The sequence below is a fragment of the Penaeus vannamei genome, chromosome 17, assembly GCF_042767895.1.
Source record: "Penaeus vannamei isolate JL-2024 chromosome 17, ASM4276789v1, whole genome shotgun sequence".
NCBI classification, from domain to species: domain Eukaryota; kingdom Metazoa; phylum Arthropoda; class Malacostraca; order Decapoda; family Penaeidae; genus Penaeus; species Penaeus vannamei.
This window is the reverse complement of record NC_091565.1, coordinates 4823891-4848866: the sequence shown is the minus strand read 5'-3', so window position 1 is coordinate 4848866 and position 24976 is coordinate 4823891. Positions and strand designations below refer to the sequence as shown.

At 46.9% G+C, this 24976-nt stretch overlaps 1 protein-coding gene across 19 annotated transcripts in view; it reads right to left on the bottom strand.

Annotated features, from left to right (window-relative positions):
- The window catches only part of dpy (fibrillin-like protein dumpy), a 255844-nt gene that overhangs the window by 27921 nt on the left and 202947 nt on the right, over positions 1 to 24976 (bottom strand). For 18 of the 19 annotated variants that reach the window (XM_070131759.1, XM_070131777.1, XM_070131778.1 and 15 more), the window contains 4 exons: positions 24839 to 24976; positions 24373 to 24684; positions 23909 to 24211; positions 219 to 23540 (listed from right to left, as the gene is read on the bottom strand). The exon at positions 24839 to 24976 is cut by the window's right edge and continues 192 nt beyond it. In XM_070131759.1, coding sequence (XP_069987860.1) covers positions 219 to 23540; positions 23909 to 24211; positions 24373 to 24684; positions 24839 to 24976 — 24075 coding nt within the window. The remainder of the gene's footprint in view (positions 1 to 218; positions 23541 to 23908; positions 24212 to 24372; positions 24685 to 24838) is intronic. The other variant, XM_070131779.1, reaches the window with a different exon arrangement.

Here is a 24976-nt window from a genome sequence, read left to right as displayed (position 1 = left end):
CATAACAGTTTAGATGCAGTTTATACGTGCTTGACTTTGCAGTATGTACGATGCATTTTCATTCATGATGCAGGACTGAACGATGCAAACTTAAAATGCATAAGCTCATTCTAAATGAAACATTGACAGGCACAAGAGAAACATGCATCGTGCTCTGACATGCGTGAACCAGAAATATAGAGAAATATACAAGATAAGAAGCCACTAGACATTCTTACTCATGGTGCACTGGAGGTAGGGGTCTCCCGTTAATCCCGAAGGACAAGAACACACTGGGCGGTGCCTTGTGACATCACAGAGAGCCGTAGGGGCACACGGGTTAGCTACCAGACAAGGGTTCTGGCAGTTCCCGCTGAAGCATGCTTGGTGATCTAGGCAATCTTCATTCACAGTACACTGAGGCTGGATAACAGGTGGAGCAGGGGTTGGGGCAGGGGTGGTTGGGGGTGAACACTGGACATAAGGGTTGCCAGTGTATCCAGGGCTGCAGATACACATTGGTGTGTGCACTGTGACAAGACACTCTGCATTAAAGCCACAGACATCTCGATACAAGCATGGATTTTTACATTCTTGATTAAGACATGCTAGATGATAGGCACAGTCTCCGTCGACAATGCAATCTGGCTTTGAAGTTGTGAGTGGTATCACTGGTGGTGGTGTGGGTTGTTCAGGCCTTCGACAAGAAATGAAGGGGTTGCCAATATATCCTGGTGGGCAGTTGCAGCGGGGACGATGGTTCTCTGCAGTGCACACTGCCATTGGGGCGCAGGGATTACTTGTAAGACAAACATCACGACACACATTACTAATACAGACCTGTGTTGTGAAGCAGTCAGGATCAATGACACACTGTGGCCGTGCAGTGATAGGGGCAATAGGTGTACAGACAGCCTCGTGCAGCTGTGCAAAACAATCTGAAGTTGTATCACATGGCATAAGGCTGCATACTTTGACACAGAGACGGTTTACACATTTCTCATCAAAGTCACATTCACCGCTTGTAGCACATCCAGCAGGTAAGGGACCTTCAGTTGATGGTAGTACAGGGGGAGGTGGTGCTGGTTCCTTTACTTTGGGTGGCTGTGTTTCTGACAGAGGTGGAGGTGACGTTGATGTACTTGCAACAGGCATCACAGGTTGCTGAGGTGGTTCAATCGTTTCGACAATAGGAGGTGCTGGTGTAGATGGTATCTCTGTGAGTATGGCAGTGCAACGAGTCTGTGGATTTCCTGTAGTTCCAGGCGGACACACACACACAGGCCTATGATTCAAAGTCTTGCAGTCTGCACTGTCTCCACATATGCCAAGGCTGCAGACATCATAACACAGCAGATTGATACAGGAGTTATCCATATCACAATCATCATTATTCTCACAGGCAATCTGTATAGGGGCCACTATTGGTGTAGGAGGAGGAGTCGGTAATGGTTCCACTGGCTGACTAGGTGTTACTTCAGTCTCTGGTGGTAGAGTTGTGGAAGGAGGAGGAGAAACTGGTATAATGGGTGAATCTGGAGGTGGTGTCTGTACTTCACCAACAGGTGATGGCGGTTCTGTAGGATCTAATACTGCTATTGCAGAACACTTAAGTGTAGGATTTCCTGTTGTTCCTGGTGGACATGCACAAACTGGTCGGTGACCCTTTGTTTGGCAGTCTGCATTTTCACCACACAAGCCAGGGTGGCATATATCCAAACAAAGCTTGTTGACACAAGAATTATCATATGGACACTCATCAATACTTTCACATCCTACTGGTACTGGTGGAGGTAGAGGTGGAGGTGGAGGATGGCTAGTTGTAGGTTCTGTTGGTCTTCTTGGGGGTTCCTCTCCTATAGGTGTTTGAGGTGTAGATGGTGGAGGAGATACTGGAAGGATTGGGCTGTCAGGTGGTGGAGAAACAGTTTCCTTTATAGGTGTCTGTATTGTTGTCTGTTCTGACAAAAGTGCATGACAGCCAATAGTAGGATTTCCTGTTGTGCCTGGGGGACAATTGCAGACAGGTCGATGCTTATGGATCTTGCAGTCGGCATCTTCCCCACAGATACCAATGGCACAAGCATCGTAGCAGATATGATTCAGACACGAGTTATCCATTGGACAGTCATCATTGTTGGTACAAGCTATAACAACTGGAGGAAGTATGGGTGTTGCTGGAGGACGAGGTGTTGTAGGTTCTGGAGGTCGTGTTGTTGGTTCCTCTACAAGAGGAGGAGGCATTGGAGATGACTGTCCTCCTCCAGGTACAATTGGCTCATCAGGTCTCGGGGATGTGCTTGCTGCTATAGGAGGTGGAAGAGTGTCTGGACTCTCAGCTACAATTGCAGTGCAGCGGATAGTTGGATTACCAGTTGTGCCGGGAGGACATATACATGCTGGCCTATGTCCATGTGTTTGACAGTCAGCATTATCACCACAGAGTCCAGGGAAACATACATTCAAGCATAACCTGTTTACACAAGTATTGTCATATGGACATTCATCATTACTCTGACAGCCAACTGGAATTGGTGGAGGAGTAGGAACTGGTGGAGGCTGAATTATTGGAGGGTCAGAAGGTCTTGGTGGCCGTTCAGATGTAAGAGGAGGAGGAGCAACAGAAGATGGACCTGCTACAGGTCTGATTGGTTGGTCCACAGGAGGTGGAACACTTTCTGCTACTGGCACAGGAGGTGTAGGGCTGTGAATGGTAAGAGCCTGACATTGGATCTGTGGATCACCAGTTGTTCCAGGAGGACATATACAAACAGGTCGGTGATTGCTTGTCTTACAATCTGCATCTTGGCCACATATTCCTAGACTGCAAGCATCATAACACAATTTGTTTAAGCAAGAGTTGTCCACATCACAGTCATCATTATTTTCACATGCAATGGGAATTGCTGGAACAATTGGTGGTGGTGGAGGTCGTGGTGGTAGAGGTTCGGGTGTGGGACGAGGTGAATCTGCTACCAGAGGTGGGAGTCCTGTGGTTGTAGGACCTGCAATAGGACTGATTGGAGAATCTGGTTGTACAGGTTCTTTGCCTACTTCTGGTGGGTATGGTTTTGGTGGTTCATCAAAGGCCATTGCAGAACACTTGATGGTTGGGTTTCCAGTTGTTCCTGGTGGACATTTACATAATGGACGATTTCCTTGAGTCTGGCAATCAGCACTTTCTCCACAAAGGCCTGGATAACAAACATCAAGACAGAGTCTGTTTACGCAGGAGTTATCAGATGGACATTCATCAGAAGTTTCACATCCTACAGGTAGGGGACCAGGTGTGGGTGGTGGAGGTGGCTGAGTCACTGGAGGCAATGTTGGTCTTGGTGTAGGAAGTTCAGCCACAGGAGGAAGTCCAGGACTTGTTGGTTCAGCTATGGGTCTAATTGGATCACCTGGCTGAGTTGGACTGATTTCTGGAATAGGTGAAGGTGGTACCAATGGCCTTTCTGTAAGCATTGCCTGACATCCATAGGAAGGATCTCCTGTGGTTCCTGGAGGACAACTGCAAACTGGGCGATGATTATGAATCTTACAGTCTGCATCATCTCCACACACTCCAAGACTACATACATCATAGCAAAGGTTGTTGATGCAAGAGTTATCCATTGTACAGTCATCATTGTTTGTACAAGCAATTACGAAAGGTGGAACAACTGGAGGTGGAGGAGGTCTGGGAGTTGTTGGCAATGGAGGTCTTGGTGTTGGTGTCTCAGCTAGAGGTGGTGGTGTTGGCGTTGATGGTCCAATTCCTGGTACAATCTGATGATCTGGAGTTATGCCTGGGGCGCCTGTTACAGGAGAGAAAGTTGTCGGTCTGTCAGTAGCAACTGCCTTGCAGCTCTCTGTAGGGTTGCCTGTAGTGCCAGGAGGGCACACACAGAGAGGTCTATGGCCAATGGTCTGGCAATCAGCACTGTCACCACACAGACCAGGATGACATACATCCAGACAAAGACGGTTGATGCAGCTGTTGTCATATGGACAGTCATCTGTGCTTTCACAGCCTACTGGATTGGGTGGAGGTGTTGGAATTGCTGGAGGCAGAGGCATTGGAGGTTCAGGTGGTCGTGTCGTTGGTAGTTCAGCGATGGGAGATTGTGGAGTTGAAGATGGGCCTGGGATGGCATGAATGGGCACATCACTGACAACCGGTAGTTCTGTTATTGGAATAAATGTTGTAGGTCTCTCTGTGGAAATTGCTTTACATCCTACTTGAGGATCACCAGAGGTTCCATGAGGACAAAGGCAGACTGGTCTGTGATTGACAGTTGTACATTCAGCATCATCTCCACAAATTCCAAGGCTGCAAGCATCATAACACAATTTGTTTAAGCAAGAGTTGTCCACATCACAGTCATCATTATTTTCACATGCAATGGGAATTGCTGGAACAATTGGTGGTGGTGGAGGTCGTGGTGGTAGAGGTTCGGGTGTGGGACGAGGTGAATCTGCTACCAGAGGTGGGAGTCCTGTGGTTGTAGGACCTGCAATGGGACTGATTGGAGAATCTGGTTGTACAGGTTCTTTGCCTACTTCTGGTGGGTATGGTTTTGGTGGTTCATCAAAGGCCATTGCAGAACACTTGATGGTTGGGTTTCCAGTTGTTCCTGGTGGACATTTACATAATGGACGATTTCCTTGAGTCTGGCAATCAGCACTTTCTCCACAAAGGCCTGGATAACAAACATCAAGACAGAGTCTGTTTACGCAGGAGTTATCAGATGGACATTCATCAGAAGTTTCACATCCTACAGGTAGGGGACCAGGTGTGGGTGGTGGAGGTGGCTGAGTCACTGGAGGCAATGTTGGTCTTGGTGTAGGAAGTTCAGCCACAGGAGGAAGTCCAGGACTTGTTGGTTCAGCTATGGGTCTAATTGGATCACCTGGCTGAGTTGGACTGATTTCTGGAATAGGTGAAGGTGGTACCAATGGCCTTTCTGTAAGCATTGCCTGACATCCATAGGAAGGATCTCCTGTGGTTCCTGGAGGACAACTGCAAACTGGGCGATGATTATGAATCTTACAGTCTGCATCATCTCCACACACTCCAAGACTACATACATCATAGCAAAGGTTGTTGATGCAAGAGTTATCCATTGTACAGTCATCATTGTTTGTACAAGCAATTACGAAAGGTGGAACAACTGGAGGTGGAGGAGGTCTGGGAGTTGTTGGCAATGGAGGTCTTGGTGTTGGTGTCTCAGCTAGAGGTGGTGGTGTTGGCGTTGATGGTCCAATTCCTGGTACAATCTCATGATCTGGAGTTATGCCTGGGGCGCCTGTTACAGGAGAGAAAGTTGTCGGTCTGTCAGTAGCAACTGCCTTGCAGCTCTCTGTAGGGTTGCCTGTAGTGCCAGGAGGGCACACACAGAGAGGTCTATGGCCAATGGTCTGGCAATCAGCACTGTCACCACACAGACCAGGATGACATACATCCAGACAAAGACGGTTGATGCAGCTGTTGTCATATGGACAGTCGTCTGTGCTTTCACAGCCTACTGGATTGGGTGGAGGTGTTGGAATTGCTGGAGGCAGAGGCATTGGAGGTTCAGGTGGTCGTGCCGTTGGTAGTTCAGCGATGGGAGATTGTGGAGTTGAAGATGGGCCTGGGATGGCATGAATGGGCACATCACTGACAACCGGTAGTTCTGTTATTGGAATAAATGTTGTAGGTCTCTCTGTGGAAATTGCTTTACATCCTACTTGAGGATCACCAGAGGTTCCATGAGGACAAAGGCAGACTGGTCTGTGATTGACAGTTGTACATTCAGCATCATCTCCACAAATTCCAAGGCTGCAAGCATCATAACACAATTTGTTTAAGCAAGAGTTGTCCACATCACAGTCATCATTATTTTCACATGCAATGGGAATTGCTGGAACAATTGGTGGTGGTGGAGGTCGTGGTGGTAGAGGTTCGGGTGTGGGACGAGGTGAATCTGCTACCAGAGGTGGGAGTCCTGTGGTTGTAGGACCTGCAATGGGACTGATTGGAGAATCTGGTTGTACAGGTTCTTTGCCTACTTCTGGTGGGTATGGTTTTGGTGGTTCATCAAAGGCCATTGCAGAACACTTGATGGTTGGGTTTCCAGTTGTTCCTGGTGGACATTTACATAATGGACGATTTCCTTGAGTCTGGCAATCAGCACTTTCTCCACAAAGGCCTGGATAACAAACATCAAGACAGAGTCTGTTTACGCAGGAGTTATCAGATGGACATTCATCAGAAGTTTCACATCCTACAGGTAGGGGACCAGGTGTGGGTGGTGGAGGTGGCTGAGTCACTGGAGGCAATGTTGGTCTTGGTGTAGGAAGTTCAGCCACAGGAGGAAGTCCAGGACTTGTTGGTTCAGCTATGGGTCTAATTGGATCACCTGGCTGAGTTGGACTGATTTCTGGAATAGGTGAAGGTGGTACCAATGGCCTTTCTGTAAGCATTGCCTGACATCCATAGGAAGGATCTCCTGTGGTTCCTGGAGGACAACTGCAAACTGGGCGATGATTATGAATCTTACAGTCTGCATCATCTCCACACACTCCAAGACTACATACATCATAGCAAAGGTTGTTGATGCAAGAGTTATCCATTGTACAGTCATCATTGTTTGTACAAGCAATTACGAAAGGTGGAACAACTGGAGGTGGAGGAGGTCTGGGAGTTGTTGGCAATGGAGGTCTTGGTGTTGGTGTCTCAGCTAGAGGTGGTGGTGTTGGCGTTGATGGTCCAATTCCTGGTACAATCTCATGATCTGGAGTTATGCCTGGGGCGCCTGTTACAGGAGAGAAAGTTGTCGGTCTGTCAGTAGCAACTGCCTTGCAGCTCTCTGTAGGGTTGCCTGTAGTGCCAGGAGGGCACACACAGAGAGGTCTATGGCCAATGGTCTGGCAATCAGCACTGTCACCACACAGACCAGGATGACATACATCCAGACAAAGACGGTTGATGCAGCTGTTGTCATATGGACAGTCGTCTGTGCTTTCACAGCCTACTGGATTGGGTGGAGGTGTTGGAATTGCTGGAGGCAGAGGCATTGGAGGTTCAGGTGGTCGTGTCGTTGGTAGTTCAGCGATGGGAGATTGTGGAGTTGAAGATGGGCCTGGGATGGCATGAATGGGCACATCACTGACAACCGGTAGTTCTGTTATTGGAATAAATGTTGTAGGTCTCTCTGTGGAAATTGCTTTACATCCTACTTGAGGATCACCAGAGGTTCCATGAGGACATATACAAACAGGTCGATGATCAACAGTTCTACAATGAGCATCTTCTCCACATATCCCTAAAGTACATGCTTCATAACACAATTTGTTTAAGCATGAGTTGTCCACATCACAGTCATCATTATTTTCACATGCAATGGGAATTGCTGGAACAATTGGTGGTGGTGGAGGTCGTGGTGGTAGAGGTTCGGGTGTGGGACGAGGTGAATCTGCTACCAGAGGTGGGAGTCCTGTGGTTGTAGGACCTGCAATGGGACTGATTGGAGAATCTGGTTGTACAGGTTCTTTGCCTACTTCTGGTGGGTATGGTTTTGGTGGTTCATCAAAGGCCATTGCAGAACACTTGATGGTTGGGTTTCCAGTTGTTCCTGGTGGACATTTACATAATGGACGATTTCCTTGAGTCTGGCAATCAGCACTTTCTCCACAAAGGCCTGGATAACAAACATCAAGACAGAGTCTGTTTACGCAGGAGTTATCAGATGGACATTCATCAGAAGTTTCACATCCTACAGGGAGGGGACCAGGTGTGGGTGGTGGAGGTGGCTGAGTCACTGGAGGTAGTGTAGGTCTTGGTGTAGGAAGTTCAGCCACAGGAGGAAGTCCAGGACTTGTTGGTTCAGCTATGGGTCTAATTGGATCACCTGGCTGAGTTGGACTGATTTCTGGAATAGGAGAAGGTGGTACCAATGGCCTTTCCGTAAGCACTGCACGACAGCCAGTTGTAGGGTCTCCTGTTGTTCCTGGAGGACAGCTACAGACTGGACGGTGATCATGAATCTTACAGTCTGCATCATCTCCACACACTCCAAGACTACATACATCATAGCAAAGATTGTTAATGCATGAGTTATCTGTTGTACAATCATCATTATTTGTACAAGCAATAGCTATTGGAGGAACAATTGGCTGTGGCTTTGGACGTTCAGTTACTGGCTCTGGAGTCTTTGGTGTTGGCATCTCTGCTAAAGGTGGGAGAGGTGTGGTGGTTGTGCCAGCTTCTGGAATCAGTGGATCATCTACTGGCATTCCAGGTTTTCCCGTTATAGGTGAAATGGTAATTTCTGGTTTCAGTGTTGCTATAGCACTGCAGTGTACTGTGGGATTGCCTGTTGTTCCCGGTGGACACACACAGGATGGGCGATGTCCTACAGTTTGGCAGTCGGCATTGTCACCACACAACCCAGGATGGCAAACATCCAGGCAGAGACGATTTACACATGTGTTGTCGAAGCTGCACTGGTCGTTGCTTTCACACCCAACTATAATTGGCGGAGCAGTAGGAATGGGTGTTGGACGTTGGGTAATGGGCTGTTGTGGTGGTCTAGTTTCAGGCGTTTCAGCTATTGGTGGGGGTCGTGTAGTAGAATCTGAAATTGGACGAATTGATTCTTCAGGACGGGGTGGCACCTCCGCAACAGGGGGAACAGTTGTTGAACTTTCAGTCACTAAAGCTTTGCATTTAACTTGAGGGTCTCCAGTTGTACCAGGAGGACAAAGACATACAGGTCTGTGATTAACAGTTCTGCAATCAGCATCATCACCACATACCCCAAGACTGCATGCATCATAGCAAAGTAGATTAAGGCAAGAGTTATCAAAATCACAGTCATCATTATTTTCACATGCAATAGAAATGGGAGGAATAACAGGAGGTAAGGGAGGTCGAGGTGGGAGAGGGTCTGGGTAGGGAGTTGTAGGCTCTTCTACCAGAGGTGGTAGTCCAGTAGTCGTGTCTCCAGTAAGGAGGGTAATTGGAGAGTCAGGTTGCTGGGGCGTCTCTCCAGCCACCGGAGGAGCAGGAGTTTGGGGAGAATCAACAGCAAGAGCTGTACACTTTATAGTTGGGTTCCCTGTTGTACCTGGTGGACAAGTACAAAGGGGACGATGTCCTTGAGTCTGACAGTCAGCGTTTTGTCCACAAAAGCCAGGATAACAAACATCAAGGCAAAGTCGGTTTATACAAGAATTATCATATGGACACTCGTCTGTAGTCTCACAGCCAACTGGTAAGGGTCCAGGTGTGGGCGGTGGTGGTGGCTGAGTCACAGGTGGTTGTTTAGGTCTTGGTGTAGGAAGCTCAGCCAAAGGAGGCAGTCCAGGGCTTGTCGGCTCTGTTACAGGTGTTATTGGATCACCAGGTTGTGATGAATGTATTTCAGATATGGGAGAAGGAGATGTTGGAGGTCTTTCTGTAAGTACTGCGTGGCATCCTTGAGTAGGATCTCCTTCAGTCCCAGGAGGACAGCTACAGATGGGCCGGTGATTATGAATTTTACAGTCAGCATCCCCTCCACATACACCAAGACTACATACATCATAGCAAAAGTGATTAATGCAAGAGTTATCCGTAGAGCAGTCATCATTATTTGTGCAAGCTATAGCAACTGGTGGAACAATGGCAGGAGGAAGCGGTAGAGGTAATGGTGGTTCAGTTGGTCGGACTGTTGAGAACTCAACCAGAGGAGGAAATATAGTACTAGGAGGCTCTTTTCCAGGAATGATAGTCGGGGAAAGTGGTGGTCTTGTCGTTTCTGCTAGTGGCAAGACTGTAACAGGTATTTCTGTTGCTAGGGCACTGCAGTGTTCTGTTGGGTTGCCAGTTGTCCCTGGAGGACAGGTACAAAGAGGTCTGTGACTCTGAGTCTGACAGTTTGCATTTTCTCCACACAGTCCTGGATAACATATGTCAAGACAAAACCGGTTTACACAAGTATTGCTATAGGGGCAATGATCATTGCTTTCACAACCAACAGGTATTGGTGGTAAAGTTGGCACAGGAGGTAGCACTGTAGTTGTAGGTTCTGGAATACGAGTTGTTGGCTCTTCTGCCACTGGAGCTGGCAGTGTGGAAGTTGGACCTGCTACTGGATGTATAGTAATGTCAGGCTGCCTTGGAGGTTTATCTGTTACAGGTGGAAGTGTTGTTATTTTTTCTGTTGTGGTTGCTTTACATCCAATTTGGGGGTTGCCTGTTGTACCAGGTGGGCATAAACAAACTGGCCGATGATTGATAGATGTACAATCTGCATCTTCTCCACAGGAATTAAGGCTACATACATCATAGCAAAGCATGTTTATGCAAGAGTCACCAACATCACAGTCATCATTATTTTCACATGCAATGGGAATTGCTGGAACAATTGGTGGTGGTGGAGGTCGTGGTGGTAGAGGTTCGGGTGTGGGACGAGGTGAATCTGCTACCAGAGGTGGGAGTCCTGTGGTTGTAGGACCTGCAATGGGACTGATTGGAGAATCTGGTTGTACAGGTTCTTTGCCTACTTCTGGTGGGTATGGTTTTGGTGGTTCATCAAAGGCCATTGCAGAACACTTGATGGTTGGGTTTCCAGTTGTTCCTGGTGGACATTTACATAATGGACGATTTCCTTGAGTCTGGCAATCAGCACTTTCTCCACAAAGGCCTGGATAACAAACATCAAGACAGAGTCTGTTTACGCAGGAGTTATCAGATGGACATTCATCAGAAGTTTCACATCCTACAGGGAGGGGACCAGGTGTGGGTGGTGGAGGTGGCTGAGTCACTGGAGGTAGTGTAGGTCTTGGTGTAGGAAGTTCAGCCACAGGAGGAAGTCCAGGACTTGTTGGTTCAGCTATGGGTCTAATTGGATCACCTGGCTGAGTTGGACTGATTTCTGGAATAGGTGAAGGTGGTACCAATGGCCTTTCTGTAAGCATTGCCTGACATCCATAGGAAGGATCTCCTGTGGTTCCTGGAGGACAACTGCAAACTGGGCGATGATTATGAATCTTACAGTCTGCATCATCTCCACACACTCCAAGACTACATACATCATAGCAAAGATTATTGATGCATGAGTTATCTGTTGTACAATCATCATTGTTTGTACAAGCAATTACGAAAGGTGGAACAACTGGAGGTGGAGGAGGTCTGGGAGTTGTTGGCAATGGAGGTCTTGGTGTTGGTGTCTCAGCTAGAGGTGGTGGTGTTGGCGTTGATGGTCCAATTCCTGGTACAATCTGATGATCTGGAGTTATGCCTGGGGCGCCTGTTACAGGAGAGAAAGTTGTCGGTCTGTCAGTAGCAACTGCCTTGCAGCTCTCTGTAGGGTTGCCTGTAGTGCCAGGAGGGCACACACAGAGAGGTCTATGGCCAATGGTCTGGCAATCAGCACTGTCACCACACAGACCAGGATGACATACATCCAGACAAAGACGGTTGATGCAGCTGTTGTCATATGGACAGTCATCTGTGCTTTCACAGCCTACTGGATTGGGTGGAGGTGTTGGAATTGCTGGAGGCAGAGGCATTGGAGGTTCAGGTGGTCGTGTCGTTGGTAGTTCAGCGATGGGAGATTGTGGAGTTGAAGATGGGCCTGGGATGGCATGAATGGGTACATCACTGACCTGCGACTGTTCAACTATTGGTGAAATTGTTACAGGCATTTCTGCTACCATTGCTTTGCATCCTACTTGAGGATCCCCACTTGTTCCATATGGACAAAGACATACAGGTCGGTGGTCTACAGTTTCACACTCTGCATCATCTCCACATATACCAAGAGTGCAGGCATCATAACAAAGCTTGTTCAGGCAAGAGTTGTCTACATCGCAATCATCATTATTTTCACAAGCAATAGGTAATGCTGGAACAAGAGCTGGTGGTGGAGGTCGTGTTGGAAGCGGTTCTGGTGTAGGACGCACAGTTTCTTCTATTAAAGGTGGCTGCAAAGTGGTTGTGGAACCTGCAATTGGTCTAATTGGAGAATCTGGATGTAGTGGTTTCTCTTCTGCCATTGGAGGCTGAAGCGTTGGTGGCTCTTTTACAACCATAGCAGAGCACTTGATGGTTGGATTTCCTGTGGTACCAGGTGGACAGCTACAGATAGGTCGATGTGCTTGAGTCTGACAGTCTGCATTTTCTCCACAGAATCCTGGATAACACATGTTCAGGCACAGTTTATTTACACAGGAATTGTCAGAAGGACACTCTTCTGTAGACTCACATCCCACAGTTATAGGACCTGGTGTGGGTGGTGGTGGAGGTGGAGTTACTGGAGGTAATGTTGGCCTTGGCTTGGGTTGCTCTGCCAGTGGAGGGAGTCCAGGCCTTGCTGGTTCAGTAACAGGAGTTATGGAAACCTCATCCTTTGGTGGTCGAATCTCTGATATAGGAGAGAGAGTAGATGGAGGCCTTTCAGTGAGCAAAGCATTACATCCTCGAGTTGGATCTCCTGTGGTTCCTGGAGGACAACTACACACAGGACGATGATTATCAATCCTACATTGGGCATCTTCTCCACAAATACCCAAGCTGCACACATCATAACATAGATTATTAATACACGAATTGTCTGTTGTACAGTCATCATTGTTTTCACAAGCAATTACTATTGGTGGTACAATAGGAGATGGAGTTGTTGAAGGTAATGGTGGTTCAATGGGTCTGATTGATGTTTCTGCTAGTGGTGGAAGAGGAGTACTGGATGGTCCTATTCCAGGGATAATATTAGCATCCGATGGAGGAATTGGTCTCTCTGCAAGGGGGATGACTGTGGTTGGTCTGTCTGTTACCAATGCCACACAGTGGTCAGTTGGATTTCCAGTAGTGCCTGGAGGACATACACAAGAAGGTTTGTGTCCCACTGTTTGACAGTCAGCATTTTCTCCGCATAGTCCTGGGTGGCAAACATCCATACAAAGACGGTTGACACATGAATTATCAAATGGACAATCATCAGTGCTCTCACAACCAATGGGGATCATGGGAGGTGTTGGTACAGGTCTGTATGTTGTCAAAGGAAGTTCTGGTGGCCTTGTGGTTGGCTCTTCTGCTACTGGTATGGGAAGTTCAGATGATGGACCAGCAATAGGTTGAATAGGAACTACAGGTTGTTGAGGTGGTCTATCTGTCACTGGAGGAATAGTTGTTACTTTTTCCGTCACTGTACCTACACAACCAATCTGAGGATTTCCACTGGTTCCTGGTGGACAGACACAAACTGGACGATGGTCTATTGTCTTACAGTCAGCATCTTCTCCACAGAAGTTAAGGCTACATGCATCATAACAAAGCATGTTGATACACGAGTCCCCAATGTCACAATCATCATTGTTTTCACAAGCAATAGAAATAGGAGGAATAACAGGTTGTGGAATAGGTCTGACTGGTAATGGTGCTGGTGTAGTACGGATTGTATCTTCTGCCAGAGGTGGCTGCCCAGTGGTAGATGAACCTGAGATAGGACTGATTGGAGAATCTGGCTGAACTGGTTGTTCACCAGCAACAGGAGGATATGGTGTGGTAGGTATATCAAAAGCCACTGCTGAGCACTTGATGGTAGGATTGCCAGTTGTTCCTGGTGGACAAGTACATAAGGGACGATGTCCATGTGTTTGACATTCTGCATTGCTTCCACATATACCAGGATAACAGACATTAAGACATAGTCTGTTTATACAAGAATTATCAGATGGGCATTCATCTGTTGTTTCACATCCAACAGGTATGGGACCTGGTGTGGGTGGTGGAGGTGGTGTTGTAACTGGAAGTGGTTTAGGCCTTGGTGTTGGGAGTTCTGCCAAAGGAGGAAGACCTGGGCTTGATGATTCTGCAATGGGTCTTATTGGAGCTTCATCTTGAGGTGGCCGTGTCTCTGGTATTGGAGAAGGAGGAGAAAGAGGCCTTTCGGTGAGCTCTGCATAACATCCACGTGTAGGATCTCCTGTGGTCCCTGGAGGACAGCTACACACTGGACGATGGTCATGGATTCTACAGTCAGCATCATCTCCACAAATACCTAAGCTGCACACATCATAGCATAAATTATTGATGCAGGAGTTATCTGTTGTACAGTCATCATTATTTTCACAGGCTATTACAATTGGTGGTACAATGGGAGATGGAGTTGTTGAAGGTAATGGTGGTTCAGTGGGCCTGATTGATGTTTCTGCTAGTGGTGGAAGAGGAGTACTGGATGGTCCTATTCCCGGAATAATGTTAACATCAGCTGGAGGTTGTGGTCTCTCTCCAAGGGGGATAACTGTGGTTGGTCTGTCTGTTACCAGTGCCAAACAATGTTTAGTTGGATTTCCAGTAGTGCCTGGAGGACATACACAAGAAGGTTTGTGTCCCACTGTTTGACAGTCAGCATTTTCTCCGCATAATCCTGGGTGGCAAACATCCATACAAAGACGGTTGACACATGAATTATCAAATGGACAATCATCAGTGCTCTCACAACCAATGGGGATCATGGGAGGTGTTGGTACAGGTCTGTATGTTGTCAAAGGAAGTTCTGGTGGCCTTGTGGTTGGCTCTTCTGCTACTGGTATGGGAAGTTCAGATGATGGACCAGCAATAGGTTGAATAGGAACTACAGGTTGTTGAGGTGGTCTGTCTGTCACTGGAGGAATAGTTGTCACTTTTTCCGTCACTGTAGCTACACAGCCAATCTGAGGATCTCCTCTGGTTCCTGGAGGACAGACACAAACTGGACGATGGTCAATTGTCTTACAGTCAGCATCTTCTCCACAGAAGTTAAGGCTACATGCATCATAACAAAGCATGTTGATACATGAGTCCCCAATGTCACAATCATCATTGTTTTCACAAGCAATAGAAATGGGAGGGACAATAGGTTGTGGAGTAGGTCTGACTGGTAATGGTGCTGGTGTAGTACGGATTGTATCTTCTGCCAGAGGTGGCTGCCCAGTGGTAGATGAACCTGAGATAGGACTGATAGGAGAATCTGGCTGAACTGGTTGTTCACCTGCAATAGGAGGATATGGGGTAGAAGGGGTATCAACAACCATTGCTGAGCACTTGATGGTAGGATTGCCAGTTGTTCCTGGTGGACAAGTACATAAGGGACGATGTCCATGTGTTTGACATTCTGCATTATTCCCACATATTCCAGGATAACAGACATCAAGACACAGTCTATTCACACAAGAATTATCAGATGGACAATCATCTGTTGTTTCACATCCAACAGGTATGGGACCTGGTGTGGGTGGTGGAGGAGGTGTTGTAACTGGAGGTGGTTTAGGCCTTGGTGTTAGGAGTTCTGCCAGAGGAGGAAGACCTGTGCTTGATGATTCTGCAATGGGTCTTATTGGAGCTTCATCTTGAGGTGGTCGAGTCTCTGGTATTGGAGAAGGAGGAGATAGAGGCCTTTCGGTGAGCTCTGCGTAACATCCACGTGTAGGATCTCCTGTGGTCCCTGGAGGACAGCTACACACTGGACGATGATCACGTATTCTACAGTCAGCATCATCTCCACAAATACCCAAGCTGCACACATCATAACACAGATTATTAATACACGAATTGTCTGTTGTACAGTCATCATTGTTTTCACACGCTATTACAATTGGTGGTACAATAGGAGATGGAGTTGTTGAAGGTAATGGTGGTTCAGTGGGCCTGATTGATGTTTCTGCTAGTGGTGGAAGAGGAGTACTGGATGGTCCTATTCCAGGGATAATATTAGCATCCGATGGAGGAATTGGTCTCTCTGCAAGGGGAATAACTGTGGTTGGTCTGTCTGTTCCTAATGCCACACAGTGGTCAGTTGGATTTCCAGTAGTGCCTGGAGGACACAAACAAGAGGGTTTGTGTCCCACTGTTTGACAGTCAGCATTTTCTCCGCATAATCCTGGGTGGCAAACATCCATACAAAGACGGTTGACACATGAATTATCAAATGGACAATCATCAGTGCTTTCACAACCAATGGGGATCATGGGAGGTGTTGGCACAGGTCTATATGTTGTCAAAGGAAGTTCTGGTGGCCTTGTGGTTGGCTCTTCTGCTACTGGTATGGGAAGTTCAGATGATGGACCAGCAATAGGTTGAATAGGAACTACAGGTTGTTGAGGTGGTCTGTCTGTCACTGGAGGAATAGTTGTCACTTTTTCCGTCACTGTAGCTACACAGCCAATCTGAGGATCTCCTCTGGTTCCTGGTGGACAGACACAAACTGGACGATGGTCAATTGTCTTACAGTCAGCATCTTCTCCACAGAAGTTAAGGCTACATGCATCATAACAAAGCATGTTGATACACGAGTCCCCAATGTCACAATCATCATTGTTTTCACAAGCAATAGAAATGGGAGGGACAATAGGTTGTGGAGTAGGTCTGACTGGTAATGGTGCTGGTGTAGTACGGATTGTATCTTCTGCCAGAGGTGGCTGCCCAGTGGTAGATGAACCTGAGATAGGACTGATAGGAGAATCTGGCTGAACTGGTTGTTCACCAGCAACAGGAGGATATGGAGTAGAAGGGGTATCAACAACCATTGCTGAGCACTTGATGGTAGGATTGCCAGTTGTTCCTGGTGGACAAGTACATAAGGGACGATGTCCATGTGTTTGACATTCTGCATTATTCCCACATATTCCAGGATAACAGACATTAAGACACAGTCTATTCACACAAGAATTATCAGATGGACAATCATCTGTTGTTTCACATCCAACAGGTATGGGACCTGGTGTGGGTGGTGGAGGAGGTGTTGTAACTGGAGGTGGTTTAGGCCTTGGTGTTGGGAGTTCTGCCAGAGGAGGAAGACCTGGGCTTGATGATTCTGCAATGGGTCTTATTGGAGCTTCATCTTGAGGTGGTCGAGTCTCTGGTATTGGAGAAGGAGGAGATAGAGGCCTTTCGGTGAGCTCTGCATAACATCCACGTGTAGGATCTCCTGTGGTCCCTGGAGGACAGCTACACACTGGACGATGATCACGTATTCTACAGTCAGCATCATCTCCACAAATACCTAAGCTGCACACATCATAACACAGATTATTAATACACGAATTGTCTGTTGTACAGTCATCATTGTTTTCACACGCTATTACAATTGGTGGTACAATAGGAGATGGAGTTGTTGAAGGTAATGGTGGTTCAGTGGGTCTGATTGATGTTTCTGCTAGTGGTGGAAGAGGAGTACTGGATGGTCCTATTCCAGGGATAATATTAGCATCCGATGGAGGAATTGGTCTCTCTGCAAGGGGGATAACTGTGGTTGGTCTGTCTGTTCCTAATGCCACACAGTGGTCAGTTGGATTTCCAGTAGTGCCTGGAGGACACAGACAAGAGGGTTTGTGTCCCACTGTTTGACAGTCAGCATTTTCTCCGCATAGCCCTGGGTGGCAAACATCCATGCAGAGACGGTTGACACATGAATTATCAAATGGACAATCATCAGTGCTCTCACAACCAATGGGGATCATGGGTGGTGTTGGCACAGGTCTGTATGTTGTCAAAGGAAGTTCTGGTGGCCTTGTGGTTGGCTCTTCTGCTACTGGTATGGGAAGTTCAGATGATGGACCAGCAATAGGTTGAATAGGAACTTCAGGTTGTTGAGGTGGTCTGTCTGTCACTGGAGGAATAGTTGTCACTTTTTCCGTCACTGTAGCTACACAGCCAATCTGAGGATCTCCTCTGGTTCCTGGTGGACAGACACAAACTGGACGATGGTCAATTGTCTTACAGTCAGCATCTTCTCCACAGAAGTTAAGGCTACATGCATCATAACAAAGCATGTTGATACACGAGTCCCCAATGTCACAATCATCATTGTTTTCACAAGCAATAGAAATGGGAGGGACAATAGGTTGTGGAGTAGGTCTGACTGGTAATGGTGCTGGTGTAGTACGGATTGTATCTTCTGCCAGAGGTGGCTGCCCAGTGGTAGATGAACCTGAGATAGGACTGATAGGAGAATCTGGCTGAACTGGTTGTTCACCAGCAACAGGAGGATATGGAGTAGAAGGGGTATCAACAACCATTGCTGAGCACTTGATGGTAGGATTGCCAGTTGTTCCTGGTGGACAAGTACATAAGGGACGATGTCCATGTGTTTGACATTCTGCATTATTCCCACATATTCCAGGATAACAGACATTAAGACACAGTCTATTCACACAAGAATTATCAGATGGACAATCATCTGTTGTTTCACATCCAACAGGTATGGGACCTGGTGTGGGTGGTGGAGGAGGTGTTGTAACTGGAGGTGGTTTAGGCCTTGGTGTTGGGAGTTCTGCCAGAGGAGGAAGACCTGGGCTTGATGATTCTGCAATGGGTCTTATTGGAGCTTCATCTTGAGGTGGTCGAGTCTCTGGTATTGGAGAAGGAGGAGATAGAGGCCTTTCGGTGAGCTCTGCATAACATCCACGTGTAGGATCTCCTGTGGTCCCTGGAGGACAGCTACACACTGGACGATGATCACGTATTCTACAGTCAGCATCATCTCCACAAATACCTAAGCTGCACACATCATAACACAGATTATTAATACACGAATTGTCTGTTGTACAGTCATCATTGTTTTCACACGCTATTACAATTGGTGGTACAATAGGAGATGGAGTTGTTGAAGGTAATGGTGGTTCAGTGGGTCTGATTGATGTTTCTGCTAGTGGTGGAAGAGGAGTACTGGATGGTCCTATTCCAGGGATAATATTAGCATCCGATGGAGGAATTGGTCTCTCTGCAAGGGGGATAACTGTGGTTGGTCTGTCTGTTCCTAATGCCACACAGTGGTCAGTTGGATTTCCAGTAGTGCCTGGAGGACACAGACAAGAGGGTTTGTGTCCCACTGTTTGACAGTCAGCATTTTCTCCGCATAGCCCTGGGTGGCAAACATCCATGCAGAGACGGTTGACACATGAATTATCAAATGGACAATCATCAGTGCTCTCACAACCAATGGGGATCATGGGTGGTGTTGGCACAGGTCTGTATGTTGTCAAAGGAAGTTCTGGTGGCCTTGTGGTTGGCTCTTCTGCTACTGGTATGGGAAGTTCAGATGATGGACCAGCAATAGGTTGAATAGGAACTACAGGTTGTTGAGGTGGTCTATCTGTCACTGGAGGAATAGTTGTCACTTTTTCCGTCACTGTAGCTTTACAACCAATCTGAGGATTTCCACTGGTTCCTGGTGGACAGACACAAACTGGACGATGGTCAATTGTCTTACAGTCAGCATCTTCTCCACAGAAGTTAAGGCTACATGCATCATAACAAAGCATGTTGATACATGAGTCCCCAATGTCACAATCATCATTGTTTTCACAAGCAATAGAAATGGGAGGGACAATAGGTTGTGGAGTAGGTCTGACTGGTAATGGTGCTGGTGTAGTACGGATTGTATCTTCTGCCAGAGGTGGCTGCCCAGTGGTAGATGAACCTGAGATAGGACTGATAGGAGAATCTGGCTGAACTGGTTGTTCACCTGCAATAGGAGGATATGGGGTAGAAGGGGTATCAACAACCATTGCTGAGCACTTGATGGTAGGATTGCCAGTTGTTCCTGGTGGACAAGTACATAAGGGACGATGTCCATGTGTTTGACATTCTGCATTATTCCCACATATTCCAGGATAACAGACATCAAGACACAGTCTATTCACACAAGAATTATCAGATGGACAATCATCTGTTGTTTCACATCCAACAGGTATGGGACCTGGTGTGGGTGGTGGAGGAGGTGTTGTAACTGGAGGTGGTTTAGGCCTTGGTGTTGGGAGTTCTGCCAGAGGAGGAAGACCTGTGCTTGATGATTCTGCAATGGGTCTTATTGGAGCTTCATCTTGAGGTGGTCGAGTCTCTGGTATTGGAGAAGGAGGAGATAGAGGCCTTTCGGTGAGCTCTGCGTAACATCCACGTGTAGGATCTCCTGTGGTCCCTGGAGGACAGCTACACACTGGACGATGATCACGTATTCTACAGTCAGCATCATCTCCACAAATACCCAAGCTGCACACATCATAACACAGATTATTAATACACGAATTGTCTGTTGTACAGTCATCATTGTTTTCACACGCTATTACAATTGGTGGTACAATAGGAGATGGAGTTGTTGAAGGTAATGGTGGTTCAGTGGGTCTGATTGATGTTTCTGCTAGTGGTGGAAGAGGAGTACTGGATGGTCCTATTCCAGGGATAATATTAGCATCCGATGGAGGAATTGGTCTCTCTGCATGGGGGATAACTGTGGTTGGTCTGTCTGTTCCTAATGCCACACAGTGGTCAGTTGGATTTCCAGTAGTGCCTGGAGGACACAGACAAGAGGGTTTGTGTCCTACTGTTTGACAGTCAGCATTTTCTCCGCATAGCCCTGGGTGGCAAACATCCATACAGAGACGGTTGACACATGAATTATCAAATGGACAATCATCAGTGCTCTCACAACCAATGGGGATCATGGGAGGTGTTGGCACAGGTCTGTGTGTTGTCAAAGGAAGTTCTGGTGGCCTTGTGGTTGGCTCTTCTGCTACTGGTATAGGAAGTTCAGATGATGGACCAGCAATAGGTTGAATAGGAACTACAGGTTGCTGAGGTGGCCTATCAGTCATTGGAGAGTGAGTTGTCACTCTTTCAGTTGTTGTAGCTTTGCATCCAACCTGTGGATCACCAGTAGTTCCTGGTGGACAGATGCAAACTGGACGGTGATTAATTGTTTTACAGTCAGCTTCTTCGCCACAAGAATTGAGACTGCATGCATCATAACACAACATATTGATGCATGAATTGCTCATTTCACAATCATCATTATTCTCACATGCAATTATTATAGATGGTATCACTGGTGGAGGTACGGGTTGTGTCACTGTTATATCTGGGCGTGGACGAGTTACGTGTTCTGCTAGTGGTGGCAAACCTGTGGTTGTTGGACCTGCAATTGGGATAACTTGTTCATGAGGTGGAGCAGGCTTAGGTTCAGCAATTGGGAGAGGTAGAACATCAACTGCTATTGCAGAACACTTGATTGTTGGATTGCCTGATGTTCCTGGAGGGCATTTACATTTTGGTCGATGCTGAACTGTCTGACATTCTGCATTTTCACCACAAAACCCTGGGAAACAGACGTCGAGGCACAGTTTATTGATGCAAGAATTGTCTGATGGACATGCATCTGTGCTTTCACAACCGACAACTATTGGACTAGGTGTAGGTGGCTCTGGAGGAAGTGGTATAGGTGTTGTGGGTCTTTTATGAATGGGGTCAACTAGTGGTATCATAGTAGTGGAACCGGGAAGAGCTTCTGGAATTATTGGTTCATCTTTAGTGGGAGGGTTTGTTTCTGCTATTGGACTGAAAGTTGTTGGTTTTTCTGTTAGTAGTGCAATACACCTGTCAGTAGGATTTCCTGTCGTTCCAGGTGGGCATGTACATACTGGACGATGTATAGTGATTGTACAGGTTGCCTCTTCACCACATATTCCTAAGACGCAAACATCATAACACAACCTGTTGTAACAGGTGTTATCAATTGTGCAGTCGTCATTATTCTCACAAGCAATTGCAATAGGTGGTATTATTGGAGGAAGGGGCTTCTCCGGTTCATCAAATGGAAGAGGTAGTGGTCTTGGAGTTCCAACATCAGCTATAGGTGGATGTGGTGTGTGAGAGGGACTTGAAATGGGCTGAACTGGTACTGCTGGTGGTGGTGGAAGTGTCTCAGCAATAGGAGGATGAAGAGTACTGGGCCGCTCAGTCAGTATAGCAGTACACTTGATGGTAGGATTACCTGTTGTTCCAGGAGGACAGAAGCAAGATGGTCTGTTGGAAAGAGTATGACATTCTGCATCCTCGCCACATAAGGATGGACTGCAGACATCACCACACAGCTTATTGATACAAGTGTTATCATACGGACATTCATCATTACTTTCACAGCCAATGGTTATGGGTGGTGGCAAAGAATGGATGGTGGTAGGCTGTATAAAAGCAGTATCAGGGATTCTTGTGGTTGAGGCTGCGGCAAGAGGGGGTGGCATAGGTGATGTAGAGCCAACAACAGGATTCAAAGGAGCTTCTTGCAGAGGACTATGTGTGTCTGCAAGGGGAGCAAGTGTGGTTGGAGGAGCTTCTGTGGCTACTGCCTTACATCTGATAAAAGGATCACCAGATGTCCCAGGTGGACAAGAACACATTGGGATGTCAAACTTGATAGAACAATCTGCATTCTTGCCACAGTAACCTTGATGGCACACATCAACACAAAGTTTGTTTATACAGGAATTACTGTATGGGCAGTCATCATTGCTTTTGCATCCTACACTAATGGATGGAAGAGGTGGCAGGAATGGTGGCCTTGGGCTAGGAGTTTTCGGTCGAGGATGCTCTGTAGTAGGATACTCAGCTATGGGACTGTGAGTGATAGTTGTCACTGCAATAGGTGGTCTTGTAACACTTGTTGGAAGTGTTTGTATCTCCACTATTGGTGGGAGCCTGTCACAGAAGTACCCATTTCCAGTAAAGCCTAAAATACATGTACAAACTGGGAAGTGATCCCGTGTTGTACATTCAGCATATAATGAACATGGATTTGATAAGATACATGGATTTATACATTCTCTTTGAGCACAAGCCTTATTATCTGGGCATTCTCGGTCAGAAAGACATTCTGGTGATGGTGTGGACGGCAAAGGCCTCTTGCATTCAATGAATGGGTTACCAACAAATCCTGGAAGACACTGGCACACAGGTCGGTGATTGATTCCACGGCATGCAGTGTTGTCACCTGTGCAGGGATTAGACACTATACAGACAGGTTCACATTCTCTGTTATGGCACATTTCATCATCATCGCACTCAAAATCTCTGGTGCACTCATATTCCACTTCATGGCTTTGAGGACGGGTAGCAACTTCAGGGCGGACGGTTGTGTGAGTAGGAAAGTGAGCAATAGGTCCAGGTGTTGTTGATGTTGTAGTAGAGAGTTCACAATAATAACCATTACCGACGTAACCTAAGATACATGTACAGTCTGGCATATGTCCAACAACAGTACATTCAGCCAAGTGTGAACATGGGTTAGCTAATCGACAAGGATCAACACATTGCCTCCCTGCGCATGCTTTGTCCAGTGGGCAGTCACGGTCAGCAAGACAGTCTGGTTTGGGGGTAGTCGGGATGGGAGTGCAGGAAATCTGCGGATTTCCCTGGAAGCCTGAAGGACATCTGCACACAGGGCGATGGCGGATGACAGTACACTCTGCCCCCACAGCACAAGGGAGGCTGGCAGTGCAGGGATCGACGCAGCGCTGGTTGATACACGTTCTTGAGGGTGAGCAATGTGAGTTAGCCTCGCACTCAATGGGTGGACGGGGGGGAGAGGATGGAGTAGTAGGGGGATGGAAAGGCGGGGGGGATGAGGAGCCTGGGACAGCTACTAGCGGGGGGGAAGTTGTGGTAGTGGGTGAGCAACCTTTGTAAGGGTCGCCCGTGTAGCTGGGGAGGCAATAGCATATAGGAATACCATTAGTAACTCTACATTCAGTGTTAAAGCCACATGCATTCGGGGAGCACTTGACGGGCGGTGGTGGTGCTGAAAAAAATTAGGGATCATGCAATTAACACATGCAATGGGTACACTTTAGAGTTTGTCTTTTATAATACATGCTCTTTGTGTAGGAGAAAAGAAAACATATGGGCATTTGATGCAAAGGGAATAATCTTACTGGAATATCTTTATCTCACAAACATGCTTATGCGAGGCACATCTGATACCATGCAGACTGACATGCTGAACACTCATATATCATGCTCAACTTATCTCATGCTGATGCAATTCCCGCAATTTGGCAATCGTGCAATAGGAATGTACATAACAAACAAATGAAATCTTATGGAGCAAACAGAAAAAACAAGATAATCTAACAACCATTCCCAAACATATTCAAGGAGGGTACTTACCAACTCTGCACTCGACGTATGGGTCACCGTTGTAACCGCGAGGACAGCTGCACATAGCATTATGGTTGATGACATCACAGAGCGCATTGATGCCACAGGAGTCTGGGCATGGGTCAATACATTTCTGATTTGCACATGCCAGGTATCTGGGGCAGTCAGAATTGATGATGCACTCAGGTCTGCACTCCACATCTGGATTACCAAAGTATCCAGGGAAGCAAGTACAGAACGCTCGGTTGTTCTTGACTTCACAATTTGCATTGATTCCACAGGGATTGGGGTTACATGGATCAACTGGTACATCTGGTAATAGAAAGGATAAATGACTTAAGTAACATCAGCAGCTTCAATTATTGTGGCAACAATTGATGGTATATAAAAAAAAGTATGCAATTTTAAGACATTCTCTTAAAGATTTGATCACAGTATATGTTTAACCAGATTTACGAAGTAGGCTGACTCACCAGGCTTCAGTCTACAGGATGTAAGAGGATCACCAATGAATCCATCAGGGCAGCTGCACAATGGGTTGTGGCCGACCACACTGCACTTAGCCTGATTTCCACATACACCAATGCATGGGTCAACACACTTCCTGTTAATGCATGCACTACTCAGAGGACAGTCAGAGTTGATGGTACATTCCGTCTTGCATCCAAGGTCTGGGTTTCCAAAGTAGCCAGGAAGGCAAGAACACACTGCCCTGTCTTTCACAACTTGACATTTGGTGTATGGTCCACATGGAGTAGGGATGCATGGATCAGGTGGAGCACGGACTATTGGGAGAGAAAGAGAATGCATGAGTAAAGACTGCTACGTGCTGGACCAAACTATAGCCCATTTTCACATCTGTTGGATGTAATCAATAAACATATATTTTATACATATATATCTACTGCTTCATCATTTATGAAATTTCAGATTACTCACTTGGTTCACAGCGAACGAAGGGATCGCCTGTCATGCTGCGAGGGCAGGAGCACAAGGGATTGTGGTTGACCACCTCACAGATGGCATCAATGCCACAGGTACCTGGACAAGGATCAACACACCGCTGGTTGTTGCAAG